This window comes from Chionomys nivalis, chromosome 8 (genome assembly GCF_950005125.1).
Source record: "Chionomys nivalis chromosome 8, mChiNiv1.1, whole genome shotgun sequence".
NCBI classification, from domain to species: Eukaryota; Metazoa; Chordata; class Mammalia; order Rodentia; family Cricetidae; genus Chionomys; species Chionomys nivalis.
In genome coordinates this window covers 35463708-35479330 of record NC_080093.1, presented here as the reverse complement: position 1 = coordinate 35479330, position 15623 = coordinate 35463708, and the positions used below count along the sequence as shown (strand labels likewise).

General features: G+C 40.3%; 1 protein-coding gene across 16 annotated transcripts in view; it reads left to right on the top strand.

Annotated features, from left to right (window-relative positions):
* Positions 1-15623, top strand: part of Trpm3 (transient receptor potential cation channel subfamily M member 3) — a 492783-nt gene that overhangs the window by 361851 nt on the left and 115309 nt on the right. For all 16 annotated transcript variants that reach the window (XM_057778232.1, XM_057778230.1, XM_057778228.1 and 13 more), the window contains one exon: positions 5337-5409. In XM_057778232.1, the coding sequence (XP_057634215.1) occupies positions 5337-5409 (73 nt within the window). The remainder of the gene's footprint in view (positions 1-5336; positions 5410-15623) is intronic.

Below are 15623 nucleotides of genomic sequence, written 5' to 3'. Positions count from 1 at the left end.
TGTTGTGGTAGAATCTGATCACCTCATGGCAGCCAGGGAGCAAAGAGAGCGGCCATAGAACAGGACAGCACCCAAGATGCACTCCCCAGTGACCTACTTCCTCAAACTAGGCCCCATCCACCAATGTTCCTAAAACACCACAGAATAATGCCAGAGAACCAAGCCTTCAACACATGAGCCTATGGAAGAACATCTCAAACTCACACCAAAACAGAAGGGCATTCCGTTCACAACCTCTGTCTCGTAGCCGTCCCAGACTCTGACCTCCACATATGAGCTGGAACAAAAGAGGTAGCTCAGCTGGTAATACTGTGTTCTTTCCTCCTTCACGTACTACTGTCTAGATGGGATGGGGGTAAGGAAAGGCGCTGCTCAACTTCAGAGTTCTAACTTTTGTGTGACCTTAGCCAAGCTTTGTCTCTGATTAAACAAGCAGATGTCTGAGGCAATTGGTAATGTAGCAATCTATGGATCCATCTATTCTCTCTGAGGCAGTGACAAAACTTAAGACTATTTGCTAGGAAACCCTATATGGTTTATTTCCTATCTAAGTGGAAATAGGCAAACATTATCATCCCACCTTATGAACAGAGGAGATTGTTCTGTACAGTAGAATGCAATGGTAACTCACTGTGGACATTCAGAATCTTTTGGGTGACTAACACAGCTTTCTCTTCCTGGAAATTCAGTGTCTCCTTATTTGCTAAACGCTCTTCAGAATGTTTCCTGTCTCCCAGAATCTGCACGATATGCCCAAAGTCACATGGAGGATCTGAATGCTAAAGTGTTCATATGCCAAGTGTCTGTCCATGTAAGACTGCGCGACACACATTCCTAGTGTCAAATCCACAGTCAGCTGTACTCTATCAGCACTGAAATGGGCTTTTATCATTTGCTTTGTGCAAGGCTATCTTCTGATTTATTAAAAGACTCTATGATCAGTTTGAATAACTATTTAGGAGTTATAGGCATAATATCAAGGTCTTAATAATTTCCTCATCTAATCTAAATATTCATAGCAATGATTTGTTGATTGTGTACTTTATATGTTCACTTTTATGTAGATGCACACATTTATTTTATTACATAAAATGAGGAGTTGAAGATCATATATTTGAAAATAAATATCACTTTTCCTGACACAAAGAAAATGTTCCCCCCAGACAGGACTTTTTCTAACTGGGAAGAAGGCTATGGTGCACCCAGACTGCTGTAACAGAATGCTATAGCCCAGGATTCTAATATATAATGTAGATTTACTCCCCAGAGCTCTGAGTGCATAAAGGCCAGAATGAAGGAGTTACAGATGTAAAGGGCTCTTTCGGGCTCCTAAGTGGCTCCTTCTGGCTGTGTCTTCAGATAGCAAAAGGAATGAGGCCATTCTCTATGGGCTCTCTTATAATGATACTAATTTATAGCCCTCATTAATCAAGACATAGCACCCCCTTAATTGCCCTATATCCTATAACCATCACCCTGGCCTTAGGCTTCAACATAAGGATTTAGATAAGACGATCAATAAAACCATGGATGGGACACATGAAGGGTTGTTATATAGCACATTTAGGTAAAAATAAAGCCTAACTGAAGTGCCAAGCTGCATAAAGAGGACATATCATATTTTAGTAGACTCCAGGCACGAAAGTCGAAGAAGATTATTTAATCAAAGCATATAATGGTTAGAATCAGTAGTTCTAAAATAACTATTTTTAGCACATGATTGGGCAGTCATGTTGGAGATATTTTATGGGTGTAGTTTCTGATACTACCATGAGACAGTATTTAGGAATGTATATGTCTATACATTTACAAAATGCAATAACAATTAGTGAAAAATGAGCCAGGAATTTTGGAGAACAGGGAAGAGTATCTGGGAGGGTTTGGAGGAAAGAAATGGAAGGGAGAATGTTATGTGGAGGCTGCTAGTGTGTTCCCAGCCACCCTCTGCTTGTTCCTTTCCCAGCTTCCCAGACTCCCAAAATAATCACACAGAATCTATATTATTTAAATTACTGCTTGGCCAACCACTTATGAGTATTGCTAGCTAGCTCTTACATCTAGAACTAACCCATCTCCATTATTTTATATTTTACCACAAGGTTCATGGCTTACTGGCAAGGTTTCAGCATGCCTGTCTCTGGTGGCAGGTCCATGGCTTCTCCCTGACTCCACCTTCTTCCTCCCAGCATTCAATTTAGTTTTCTCTGCCTACCTCTATTCCCTGTGCAGACCCAAGACAATGTTTTTATTCACCAGTTGTATTCACAACATACAGAGGGGAATCCCACATCAGGAGAAATCTTATAATTAAAATACAATCTCAAAAAATACAAATTTTAAATGTGTCATATTTTAAAAACTGTTTTTAAAGAACATGTAACACAAAAATAATACATTGATTATATGATCTGTACTTTTATTTTGTATTTGGGAATGAATCTAAGAATTCCATTACATGAGAAAAAAAAATCTTTACAAATTATATTCTCCTGTATTTTATAAAAATTTTATACGTTTTTACATATCGAATCCATTTGGAATTTTATCTGTGTGGTTTGGGAGGTAGAAAAGGAATTCAGATTTTTTAAGTGGAAAGGTACAGTTGTCCCCACATCACTTATTGCTCAGGGTGGTGACTCATGTCCACAATCCTAAGGGGAGCTGAGGCCATAGATTGTAACTTTGAGATCAGTGACATAGCACAACCCTTTTATTAATGGAAAGAGAGGAGGGAGAGAAAGAAGATGGGAAGGAAAGGAAAGAAAAGAGAAAACAAGCATCTTCTCCCCACTGACTTCCAATGACCCTTTGTCTGGTTTTAAATGCTCACATACGTGTAGGAATATCTCTGGGTTATATTCTATTTCATAATTTACTCATTGTTTCCAATGCCAACAACATATGCTTTTAAATTCTTTGATTTGGTAACTAATTCTACGACAATTGTGTGATTGTGACTATTTGAGTCCTAGAATCCGTCCGTCAAAGGCACAGAAACACTCTCGGGGTTTTACTGAAATTTCAACTGTAAACTCACTTAGTAAACAACGGCTTATTTTTGAATTGTGCTTTCTGATTGGTTAGCTAAGGGTATGCATCATTAGCAACCTTCCCTGCCCTTCAGCCAAGTTTATACTTTCCCATTATGATCTTTACTAACTCTTCATGGAGTTGGCAAGAAGATTCCTGAAAATAGATTAAACCTTGCTCTGTTACAAAAATCCTTCTCTAAGTTTTTCATGCAAATTTTTGCTCCAAAACCATTCTTTACCTCATCCCGGCTAGAAACCAATACTTAGCCACTGCTTGTCTTTGCCTTTTAAGCTGGGAAACTTGCTCTGTGTAGTCAGCACTCTACAAGAGAAAATGAAAGCTTCTCAGGGCGCACAGTAGAAACAAATCCGGTGCTGCCCATCACTGTGGATGCCAGTGTTTCCTGCACACCCATAAAAGATTCCCTCCAAAACAGGCACCTGGGCCTTTGGTGAGCATAGAGGACGCATACAAATAACATTTCTTGGGACTTTCTTTTAATGTCAGCAAAGTTTAAGATTATGAGGGGAATTCTTCAGTGCCATAAAAGTAGAGATTATCCCCAATTGCTAGTTTGTGCTTGCAGTAACAATTGTTAGTAAAAACATCTCCTCTAGAATGAGTCTCCCAACTCCCTCTTTCTCCTGTCAACAGTCAAGTCTCAGGGAAGAATTAATTCCTCGCTGATGCTTCTTCCCTCTCCTTCCTGCTATTCTTCCCCAGAGACGTTGTTTCTCTCCTATATTACCACGGAAAAGATGTTACTTTACTGCCTTCTGTCCATTCCTACCATCTGGATATACTGCTAGATTATTCTAAAGGATATGCACTCATTGAGAGGGCTAAACAGTGATGCGCATCCCAGTGTCAAAACCCTTGAATGTGTCTTAGTTAAGGTTTTTATTGCTATGATAAAAATACCATGACCAAAAGCAACTTGGTGAGGAAAGAGTTTATTTCAGGTTAAAACCCCCAGATCATGCTCCATCACTGAGGAAAGTAAGGGCAGGAATTCAAAACAGGTACATAAGGCAGGAACTGAAGCAAAGATCACAGAGGAATTCTGACTTTCTCCTCCTGGCTTGCTTCTCAACCTAGTTTCTTCTTCTTTTCTATTATTTTGTTTTACATATATGGGTGTTTTATTTTGCAAGTATGGGTATTTCTGTGCAACACGTGCTTGGTGCCTGCAGAGACCAGAGATATTGTCAGATTCCAGAACTGGAGTTACAGACAGTACTGCCATGTGGGTTCTGGGAGTTGAAACGGGACCCTCTGGAAAAGCATCCAGAATTTTTAACTGTTGACCCATCTATCCAGCTCCAGAAGCCTACTTCATTGTATACCCAGGACTATCTGCCCAGGAGTGTACTGTGCCCTTCCACATCGATTGTTAATCAAGAAAATTTCCTACAAACTAGTCTATAGGACAGTCCTACGGAGGCACTTTCTCAGTGAAGAATCCTTTTTCCCAGAGACGTCTAGGCTGTGTCAAGTTGACAAAAACCAGCCAACACAGATGACTATTGTTAAGGAATAAGTGCAGATGTGGTTACAGTGCGCATTTGTGCACATGCAGTGGGCCATTTTCTACAGAACATAGTGGCCAGCTATCTTTAAACACAGTTCCTCACTCATGGTCTGTGCTACAATTTACATATGTTACAAATCCTAAAAGCCCTGCTTGATAGCCACTATCAATACAGTAATGTAAGATGGTCCCCACTTGGAGACTATTGATACATCTCCCTCTTAAAGAACGGTTGTTGAAATAGGAGCGGCGGGGCTGCGTCCCCGACACCCGGCCGCCCACATGGCTAGCTTATGCCCCGAAATAATTACACGGAAACTGTATTCTTTTAATCACTGCCTGGCCCATTAGTTCCGGCCTCTTATTGGCTAGCTCTTACATATTGATCTAACCCATTTCTAATATTCTGTGTAGTACCACGAGCTGGCTTACCAGGAAAGATCTTAACCTGCGTCTGTCTGGAGTGGGAAAATCATGGCGACTCCCGACTCGGCTTCTTTCTCCCAGCATTCTCTTCTGTTTACTCCACCCACCTAAGAGTTGGCCTATCAAATGAGCCTAGGCAGTTTCTTTATTATTTAACTAATGACCTTCCTCCATCAAACGGTGGAGCCCATTCCTCTGATCCTCACTCATTATGTACACTTGCCCTAAAGTTAAGAACCTACTTCAGGGACAGTAAAACTGTCACTGCTCAGAAGTGGTTTCATTGATTTGATTTCTCTCTGGAGGACAAATGTGTTGTTAACCATCTCCTTGTCTCAAATTACAGATCACAGTATTTCGAATGGGATCAGAAGGCCACCAGGACATTGATTTAGCTATCCTGACAGCATTACTCAAAGGTAAGAGTTCCTCTATCCACATAACACAAAAAGTAATTTAAATGGATTAACATAGACACCTTAAGTCTCCTATTAATGGACTTAACCCCTAATGATTTATGTCACATCTAATTACTGACAGCCCATTGGCCCATCATGTAAGACAGTGCTACCACTATTGAAGCCTTTTAATGCCGACATATGTTGCATTGACTTGATTTTATAAGTTTGAATAGAATATTACTCATGTCCATTTAAATTTAAATAAAAATTTAATCATAAAAATTTAAATGAAAAATGTTAACGGAATATGTAAAATGCTATCTAAAGTTATTTAATAATTATTATTACTTTATTTTCAAAGCTATCTAAATGGATATGAGCATAGATGTATATATTAAAATTAAAAATCAAATATCATTCAGAAGATAGAGAAATGAAAACGTAGACAATACTCCTTGTTATAACTGAGCATTAGACAGAACTTTAACTTCCCTGTTTAACATAGTAAGCACAGGCACGCTTGGATTATTGGATTTTAATTTATAAGGTGGATATTTGTCCTACTCTCTAGACTCAGTCCTTCAAAGATATCTCATTACCTGCCCTCACCCTTGGAGCCGTAGCCATGTACAGGCCAATTTCCTCCAGGTTCTATAGATGAAGCCTCCACTTTCGTATACCTTAGTGAGCAAGCTACACTTCAAAACTTTTAAGAAATTAATATAAACAGAAGAACATTAGGCCTGTTCAGATCTAAAATTCAGGCTGGGAGTATAAGGAAAACAAACTATAAATGTTTCTGAGTGTGGTTGTCAGTCGCAAACAGCTATGTTCTCACTTAGCGCTATTAACGCATCTGCAGCGGCCCTTATCGCCCAGCTCGTCCTTGCGTGCCCGTGACCTCCATAGACTATAAACTCAATGAGAGCAAAACAGCTGTCTTATTCACCTTCTCATCATGGAATTTAATCCCCAATTCATGCAGCTTCAGTTTTTCTTGGATGAAGAAGTGAATGGATTGCTCAGGGATCTAGTGAGAGAATGGGCATTCTATATTTCAGAGTTAAAAGGACAGTTACTTCATGTGCTGTTTCTAGAACATTACTCTTGTTTCACTACTGCTATTTTCTTGAAAACTTATTAAGTGGCAGTAGCTGTGCCAAGCTCCTTACAACTACGGTAAACATTAATCACAACAACAGCTATGCGATGCAGGAACTAATTGAATCTCGCTTTGCCAGCGGAGTAAGAAAAGCTAGACAGGTGAAGTAACCTGCTGTACAATTCAAACTCATGATTACGCCTGAACTTAGGACCAACATATCTGACTTCTCCCTGGACCTCATGAGACCCTTAGACAAACGTGATTATCAGGCTTCCCTGCTCATTCCCTGAGTGTCTATATGCATTCACTAGACTCCCGATCGCATTTCAGGAGATTTCCATTCCCACACAGTGTGTGGTGTATCCTAGGTTGGACATTTCTGTAAGATGTTTCATTTCAACTACAAATATAAATGCTGGGAAGGAGAATTAAGGGCCTGAGGCGGGTATGAATAGGTTGAGCCACAAGATACACTCTGGGCTTTATGCTGCCTCTATCGGAAGCAAAGGTGAAACTTCTTTGCAAGAAAAGTCTGATGTTTTCTATTCTCATATAAAGATAAAAGTAATAATATCAATAAGCAATGTTTGTTGAAGACTTACTATGTGCCCAACACTGTAAAGAACATTTATTGCATTCCTTCATTGATTCTGCAGTTCATCATGAACCTCACTTACACATAAGGAACCTGAGGTACAGAGCCGGTGAGAGTGTGCTCACAGGAGCTGGCTAGTCAATGGTTCAGTCCAAAACTGAGAGCTCATACGTACAGCCAAGATATCCCCCACTCCATTGACATCAACAAATGCCATCAACAAATTTCATAGCAAATGGGAAGGGGAATCTAAGTCTCAGAAAGAAAATAAACCACAGTGACTGTGACTGTTCAGTGAAAACACTTGTCTCCAGCAATCTGTGAAACTAGAAATTAAGTGTCTTATTCAGGTCAGCTCTACAACGTATTTGGCATATTGTAGAATACTTACTTGTTTTCTAGCTTTTTAGTGTGATACTTTAAAAAATGAAATACAGTTTGTGTCATAGTCAAAGAGTTAGACATATTGCTCTTTAAAATTTGAAATGTATCTCAGATAAACTTACGTGGACAATATGCAATAAAATTGAATATTTTCTCTTTTAATCTACTTTCCCAGATGCTGATTGTACCTACTAAATTGATTTCATGGGTCATAAACCTACAGCTTAAAAAAGTACTGCAATAGGAGATGAAAGAAAATTTTGATTGCTCTAAGAAATTGATGTTTCTAATCACTATAATGAACACTGTTTATGCAGCCGTTATGCTGAGGGAATTTGTGTCATTAAATGATTACAGTGTGTCAACTCTATTTTGCAAAGATTCCTGAATGCCCCCGACACTGACCTACTTCATTTGGAAAGGGAATCCGGCACAGTTTTGGATGACATCTTTGATGATCAAGCATATATACGTAATTACATCCATTTTAGATTCTTAAGTTTATTATATTCCTCCTGTGTGTTTAGCCAAGACGAATAACAGGTTTAATACTTAATTTTCACAATTATATTTAATTTTCAATTATGTAATGCACAGGGATTATTTGTAGAGTCCAATTTTTATTCTAAGACATTTCTGAGAAAACCAGTAGATAGACTGGAGGAGAGACAGGAAGCAAACCGTTGCTTCATAAGGCCACTGGGGGGAAAGGCAAGGCAGATGGGAAACCAGGTGGCCATGGGGAAAATATGTCTTTGCTTCCCTTGTTTTTGAGCTGTTTAATTTTCTCATATTTGAATTTATATTAGTGAATTTCACTCTTCTTTACTGGGAAGCAATAAAGTAAATGATAAAGGTGAATTTCCCCACACCTTAGACAGATGTCTTTCCTATTTTCATTTTCAAATGAATGCAGTGAAGAAAGAAAGGGTACAAGGAATGATGCTCCAGAGAGCCAGGAAACCTGGGGTGGCTTCAGATAGTAATGTGGGTACTTTTGACAAGAAGTGACATTACATTGCCCTTTACATTGAAAGTGAGGGTCCCTGCCACGGGCTGTGTGCCCTCCGCTTACCCACTCTTCCCTCCCCACCACTCACACATGGAGAAACCATATATGCAGCAGATCCAGCTGCATCACAATGCTTCAGGTGCCAAATAAGCCGTTTTAATAAAAGAGCAAAGAATCAGCATGTATTCACCTAATATAAAAAGTATATTAAGTCTAAACTGAAACTTGCTTTATTTAACTGTAATCAGTGAACTATCTATACAATTAGAAATTATCTAAGTACCAGAAATACAATTTAAATCAGCTAAAGCAGAAATGGATGGATTTGTAGATTCACCTGGCCAGACACTCTAAGGACAGACATAGTTCAGACAAAATGAGAGCTAGGACTCAACTGATGTCATCAAAGTAGCCCTCTAGCCAGGAGCCGTTAGCCTGTACCTGGGTCACCAAAGAAACCTCATCAGTCACAGGCTAACACCCAAGCAGCTCAGAAAATGCCAGTCAGAAAGATACATCTTTCCTGGGAACCACAGCGGAGAGGTTCCAAGAAGAGTGGGGACTTGCTTAATTCTGTAAGTGTCCATCTCTTGAATCAGTCACTGTCACAAAGGTGACAAAGGAGTCAAAGAAATTCTGGACCTGTGAAATGGGACATGGGGCAGCTTATCCATGGCCAGAGTTATTACCTTTATCTGGGGAGGGTGGGGGACACATAGGAAGGTCAGAAGCCAGTTCTCTCCCACCACGTAGGTCCCAGAGCTTGAGTTCAAGTCAGCAGGTTTGGCAGCAAGCGCCTCTCCCTGCTGAGCCATCTTGCCAAACCCCAAGTCTGAGCAACCCATGGAACAGAAGTTCTGTAGACAGAAAGGGGAAAAGAAAGGAAGCCCAAAAGACTTAGAAACCGCAAATCTCCACACATTGTTTTAAAAGAAGTACTGAGGGTCAAAAAGTATCAAACGTCATCAAATGCAAATATCAGAAATCCACATCCTAGGATAAACACACTGTGATTGCATTCTTTGTTCAGTGCCAATGCGTGGTGTGCTCCAAAATACAATGTTTCTTTTATCAGACACAACCAGGAACAAGGTCAAAACAATACTAGCCAGGCAGGGTTCAAGGATTAAACATCTTCCCAAAGCTCATAGCCGATATACCTAACTGTGCCACTGATTACTTTTCTACCATTATCATTACTATAGTCCAGTTTTAATAGTCTCTACTTGGTCATTTCTAATATTTTTGAAGAAAATTATGTGCTTACCATCTTTTCCCCCTAAGACCAAAGTTTATTACTTTGAAAAAAAAAAAACTATCCTATATAGGTCTTACTTACTCCTCCCACCTCTATCCCCACTACTAACCCCTCTATATGACACTTACTACAGGGAAGCCATAGTCCAAGGGTGTGACACCTTCGAGCAGCAAGACTTGTGACCACATTCAAACACTGCTTTTTCTTGACTAGAAATTTGTTTGACCTCACTGAACCCCAGTCTCCTCCTCTATGAGTCTGAGATAATAATGGGCCATTCTTTTGTTGTCGTGGTGAGCATCTTAACTGATAATGGCAGTAAAGCCCTTGGTGTAGTACCAGGAGAGATCTCTCTAAAACACGGTGGTCTGGCTGGAGATGAAGATGATGATGGCAAACTGGGCAAAAGGGGCCGTATCTGTCTACACATGCAGTGTACAGGAGTACCCAATTCCCACCACATAGGAGGACGGAAATATGTGTTTGCTGGCCTCGTGGCACCTTTCTTGTGTGCAAAGGACACCTGAGGAGGCTGCTCTGGGTGCTCCCTGAGGCTGACTCCCTGCCTTCCTTCATGATTCACATTTACCACATAGTCGTTTCCATTCGAAAGCAGGCTTTAAAAATTCCTAGGCTACTGAGACACCCTCCATGTTCAAAACCCATCAGAATTATGATATGCTAAATATGAAAGGCTCCATAAATGTTAAAGTGTTCATTTAAGGTGAAATACAGAAAATATCTAGTATATAGATAAGAATCCTGAATACAGTACAAAGAAATCAAACCCCAAAAAAATGGTGAAGCACATGCTATTTTGCTTTCAAATAAAAATTTACTTATGGTCAGGCAGTGGCGTCAAACGCCTTTAATCCTAGCACTCAGGAGGCATAGGCAGATGAATCTCTGTGAGTTTGAGGCCAACCTGGTCTACACAACAATTGCCAGGACAGGCTCCAAAGCTACACAGAGAAACCCTGTCTCAAAAACAAACAAACAAACAAAAAATTAACTTATGGCAAGCTTATTCCCATGTAAAATTGAGCAGATCTCAGAGCAACAACAGTGCCTAAGGTAGATAGTAAGTTCAGACAGTACTGTCTGTATCCACCAGAGAATGCAATAAAAGAATTCAAATACTTTAATCCATTTCATTTGGATAAAACTTTGTAATTCACAGCAAATTTTTCACAGCAATTTTGTCATTTAATCTTCACAGCTCTTTGGAATGAGTATCAGATAATTTATCTCCAAACAGGCATGGGGGGGCATGAAAGTGGGAGGAATTGTTAACGATGCTGGTAGAGCTGTAATAAACCAGGATGGCAAGTCAGAATATTAGTGCCCTGGCTACAAAAGTCCTGGTAACCATGTTTCCAGAAAAAAGGGATTCTGCTCATGTGCCTGAATGCTGTATGTATCCTCTCCTCACCATCCAGCAAAATTTGATCACAAACAGCAGGAATTTAATAAATACTACTTATTAATAGAAATGAAGTTATTTCCTATATCAATAAATCACTAACCAAAGTCATATAAACAGCCCAGGTGTAAGCTATGGTACTCTTACCTGTGAAGGTCATTGGGGAGGGCTCTATACTCTCAGGTCAATGACCAACAAATACAACACACTCTAAGGATAGTGGGAAAACTTCCTTCCATTCTCTTGCTCAGTACTGCCTTCTAGTTTTTAATTCCATGTGTTATTTCTTTTCTTCATCAAAGAAGTCAACTTCAAAATGAACAGGAAAATGAAACTTACGTTACAGGATGTTTAATAAACTGTAGAGTTTTCTAGAAACTATCGTGGATAAAAAAGAGGTTTATTTGCTAATAATGCAAGTGACCCCAAAATAAACAGCATCTCTAAGCTTGACATTCTTGGGTACTTTACACAGACTCCCTGTGGCCTGTCCGTGTGACTTCCCTGGATACCAGCATCTCTCAAGTTCCCAACACTCCTGCTCACATTGCTTGCTGTCTTTTCATACCTCCCTCTAAGAGTGAAATACACTGTCTCTTTTCAAACAGAGCAGTGCCTCCCTAGTTTCTACTTCTTACTCCAGGTGCAACTGCTCTGTGCCTTGACTTGGTTGAAAGAGAAATGGAATCAGGGCCAGATAAACCCGGGTCTATTATGCTTTGTTTAGCACCATGTGGCCATTTCTAAATACTAATGTAGCAGACTCTCACTTCTTCCTCAGAAACTAAACATCCTTTTACTTTGAAACGTGTTTGTCTTAGTTACTTTCTCATTGCGGAGAAGAGACACCATTGACCAAGAAAACTTATAAAAGAAAGCATTTGTTTGGAGGCTTATAGTTCCAGAGGCTAGTAGAGTCCATGACCATCATGGCATGGAGTCTGTCAGCAGGCACAGCACTGGACAGTAGCTAACAATTCATACCTAATCCACAAGGAGAGAGAGAGAGAGAGAGAGAGAGAGAGAGAGAGAGAGAGAGAGAGAGAGATCAAAACCAATCTTGAGTGACATACTTCCTCCAAAAAGGCCTTGTCTTCTAATTCTTCCCAAACAGTTCCTCAAGCTACAGACCAAGCACTCAAATATTTGAGCCTATGAGGATCCTCCTCACTCAAACAACCAAAACATGCAAGGCTCTGACGTGGCCCAGGAAAGTTTACTGCAAATCCACACTGCTGAACAGCTCTCCACTAGTGGAGAACTCATTGCTGTGACTTCCCAACAGAGTTAAGGAGTCATGCCTTTTCTTTCTTGACTTAGTTGAGAACTGTGGATCAGCATCAATTGTACAGTCAGCCACTGCCTCGATTATATGATCATATGGACTGGCGGAATATACAAATAATAAAAATAATGACGGTGTCACTTGACTCTGTAGTCCCAGAAGTTCCTAACCTCGTTGACAAAAGTACTCAAGGATAGACAAAGAGGTCTTGAACCGAAACAGACTTACTGAAGCAAAAACATTCCTTTTGAGGGAAGAGAAGATAACTCAGCTCCTGGGTGCATCAAACTCAGGAATCGGGGCTTGGAGGATGAGAAGAACTTATGTCAAAACTACACACATAATGATGGAGTGTTCTGGGAATGGGGAGGGCATTTCTAGGAGCCAGGAAAGAGTGGAGGAAGCTGACCAAACACGGATGGATTCTAGAGTTGAGAGACTGAATGGGGGAGATGAGTGTATGAAGCCACCTACATATCATATCTACAACGGTATATAAATGGAAACTCTAGCTGAACTCTTAGACTCAGGGTTCCTTGGAGTGCACAGGTTACTCTCCTGGAGGGCACAGTTGCCTCTCTGGCACAACAGAGTTAAATGCAATGAGCACCCAGTTAAGGCCCTAAAACCCTCAATCTAAGTCTTTGTATTCCACTACCCATGGCAATAACAATAATACAATTAGCATATAACAATCACAACTAATACATAAGTGACCACATTTCTGAGTATTAAATAACTTCATCTTCACAAGATGGCTACAGGTAAAGGACCATTAGGGACACTGGGAAACAGAAAAAACCTGAGCTTTTGGTCAAGATCTCACAGCTAGAAGTTGGTAGACTCTGAACATAAGTCTAGATTCCCTGAGTCATTCACACTTGTTCTGCATACTAAGATCAATGTCCAGAACCAGATATTAAACAGTGCCCCAAATTCATGTTTTTTAGGTTAGTCAATGACTACTACAGTTTTTTTGGTACATGACAAAACCCAGAGAGACTGACGAATGTAGCAGCTGAACCAAGGGTCTACCATGACTTGCTAATAAACACATCTAGAGCAAGACAGCAAGGTCTTAATTAAAGGCATTAGGTCAGAAGCATTAGGTTCATGCTTCCTGTACTGATCACTCTCTCTAAGGATGGAAACTAAATACCTCAGATTATTTTGTAGAAATGTTAGGATCACGTGACTATGTTATAACCAATGAGACGAGACTAGGACTGAGGTATGCGATTTCTATACCTGGAAGATGAGAGCAGACGCGGGGGCGGGGGGGGGGGGTGGCGGGGGGAGAAACGAAAAATAGCAGACCGGAAAAGAAAACGGAATTCTAAGCTAGCATCAAGTTGATTTACACTTGGTGGTGCCCAAAAGTCCCAGAATTTGGGACAATCAGAAATTCAAAAGGAAAGCTTTGGGAGGAAAAATAGGAAAGAATTTGTTAAGTCTTTTTTAAGATGCAGTCAGAATGCCATGTCTTCCCCCACTCTGAAAAACCCTCTCCAATTGAAAATAAAAGACTTATTCTCTGAAGAAGCCAAAACAGATTTTCTGGTATGGAGGACCAGATGCTAAAAGCAGGCTGGGATACAGTTCCGAAAGGAGGCTGGGGACAGGAGACTAAATAAGCAAATGCATATTGGATGCTGAGACCTTGGGCTCTTGAGACAAGGAGACTGGAGATTGTCATAGCAAACCTGAGAAGAATCAAAGGCTCACTTTTGTAATGTTAAGCTTTAGTGAAAACACATCACATATGGCCATTGCGTTGCATGGCACCCAAAGGAAGAGACAGAATGAGTAAAAGAGAATAAAAGGGAGAAAACCAATGCAATAATTCCACAAAATATCCCAGAACCCCGAGGCATAGGCTTCTATAGTACCTTGGTGGTAATAGCAGAAATTTTATTCACATAGCTGTAAAAACAAATTCCTTTTGACATATCACAAATAATCAGCCCAAGAGTAAGAATTTTTATTTTATTCTCAGTCTCGCATCCATTATATTTCTCTACTTTGCCTATTGTGCGTACATCGGGAACACTTTTCCACAGCTTTCTGCAAACAAACAAGGGGCTGGTAAAGGATTGGCTTCTTGTACTGCAGAAAGGGCACAACAAAGAGAGCACATTTATTTAAACAGATGTTTAAAAACAGAAACACAGAGCACTTTACAATATCATCAATCATAAACCATATAAGTCCATTCATCCTTTCTACTTGTATATATTGTTGGGAACCTAAGGACATGGGGGCAATGTTCATAGAAACTCTTGGCGCATCTATCACCAAACAGACTGAGTGCACATTTAAATTCCTGACTTTGTGAGGTTGTTATATGACTTTGGTCCACAAAAGACTAATTCCTAGCTCTAAAGTCAAAAGCAGAAACATTTCTTCATAGTGAGTAGAGTTTCCCCGGGAAAACAACAGAGCCCGGTTAATAAGGGGATAATCAAACCAACATTTAGTGCCCACCTCTTGTTATCTCTAGCCCCAGGAAGGAGTAAATGAAGGGGCTCAGGTAATGGAGAAGCCCAGATCTCTCAGGAAAGCCAATAGTGAGAGAAGGGGTCTGAAGTTCTTGAAGAACTGTCACCCCACCGTGACCAGTGAACACAGCCTGACTGGTCACCAGGACAGATTAAGCAGTTCCATTGGCTGCTTGCAACCAGGGGCCACCATAGGACATCTAACCTACATGTCCTCTTGGACCAGACAGCCTTGAGGATGTTGCCAGAGAAGTCGTCTAAATAGAGGTGGCTGTGGCTCATATGGAGAATTCCCAGTGTTCACAAGCTAAGCAACCCAGATAAATGCACCTCCAAAATTATGTTCCTAAAAACAATATCGTTTTAAAGTCTGAACATAGTGCCTCCATCTGCATTCAAACTCTCGCACGGTAACAGCTTTACCTCCTCTGGTGTTTATCTTAACCTTGGCAAACTTCAGCTCACTCAAGAAAGAAGCTGAGAAGAAAGCCAAATGGTAGATTTGATTGACACCTCATATTCTGTCAGAGAACCACTCCTAATATAAATTGGCAGTTCTGACATGCATAAGCCCTAGGAAACTTAAGGACCATCTGGACTTAATACTCAGAATTTCTCTTCATCTTGTAGTATCATTTTGTGGAGAGTTTATAGCAGCCAGTCATTCACATT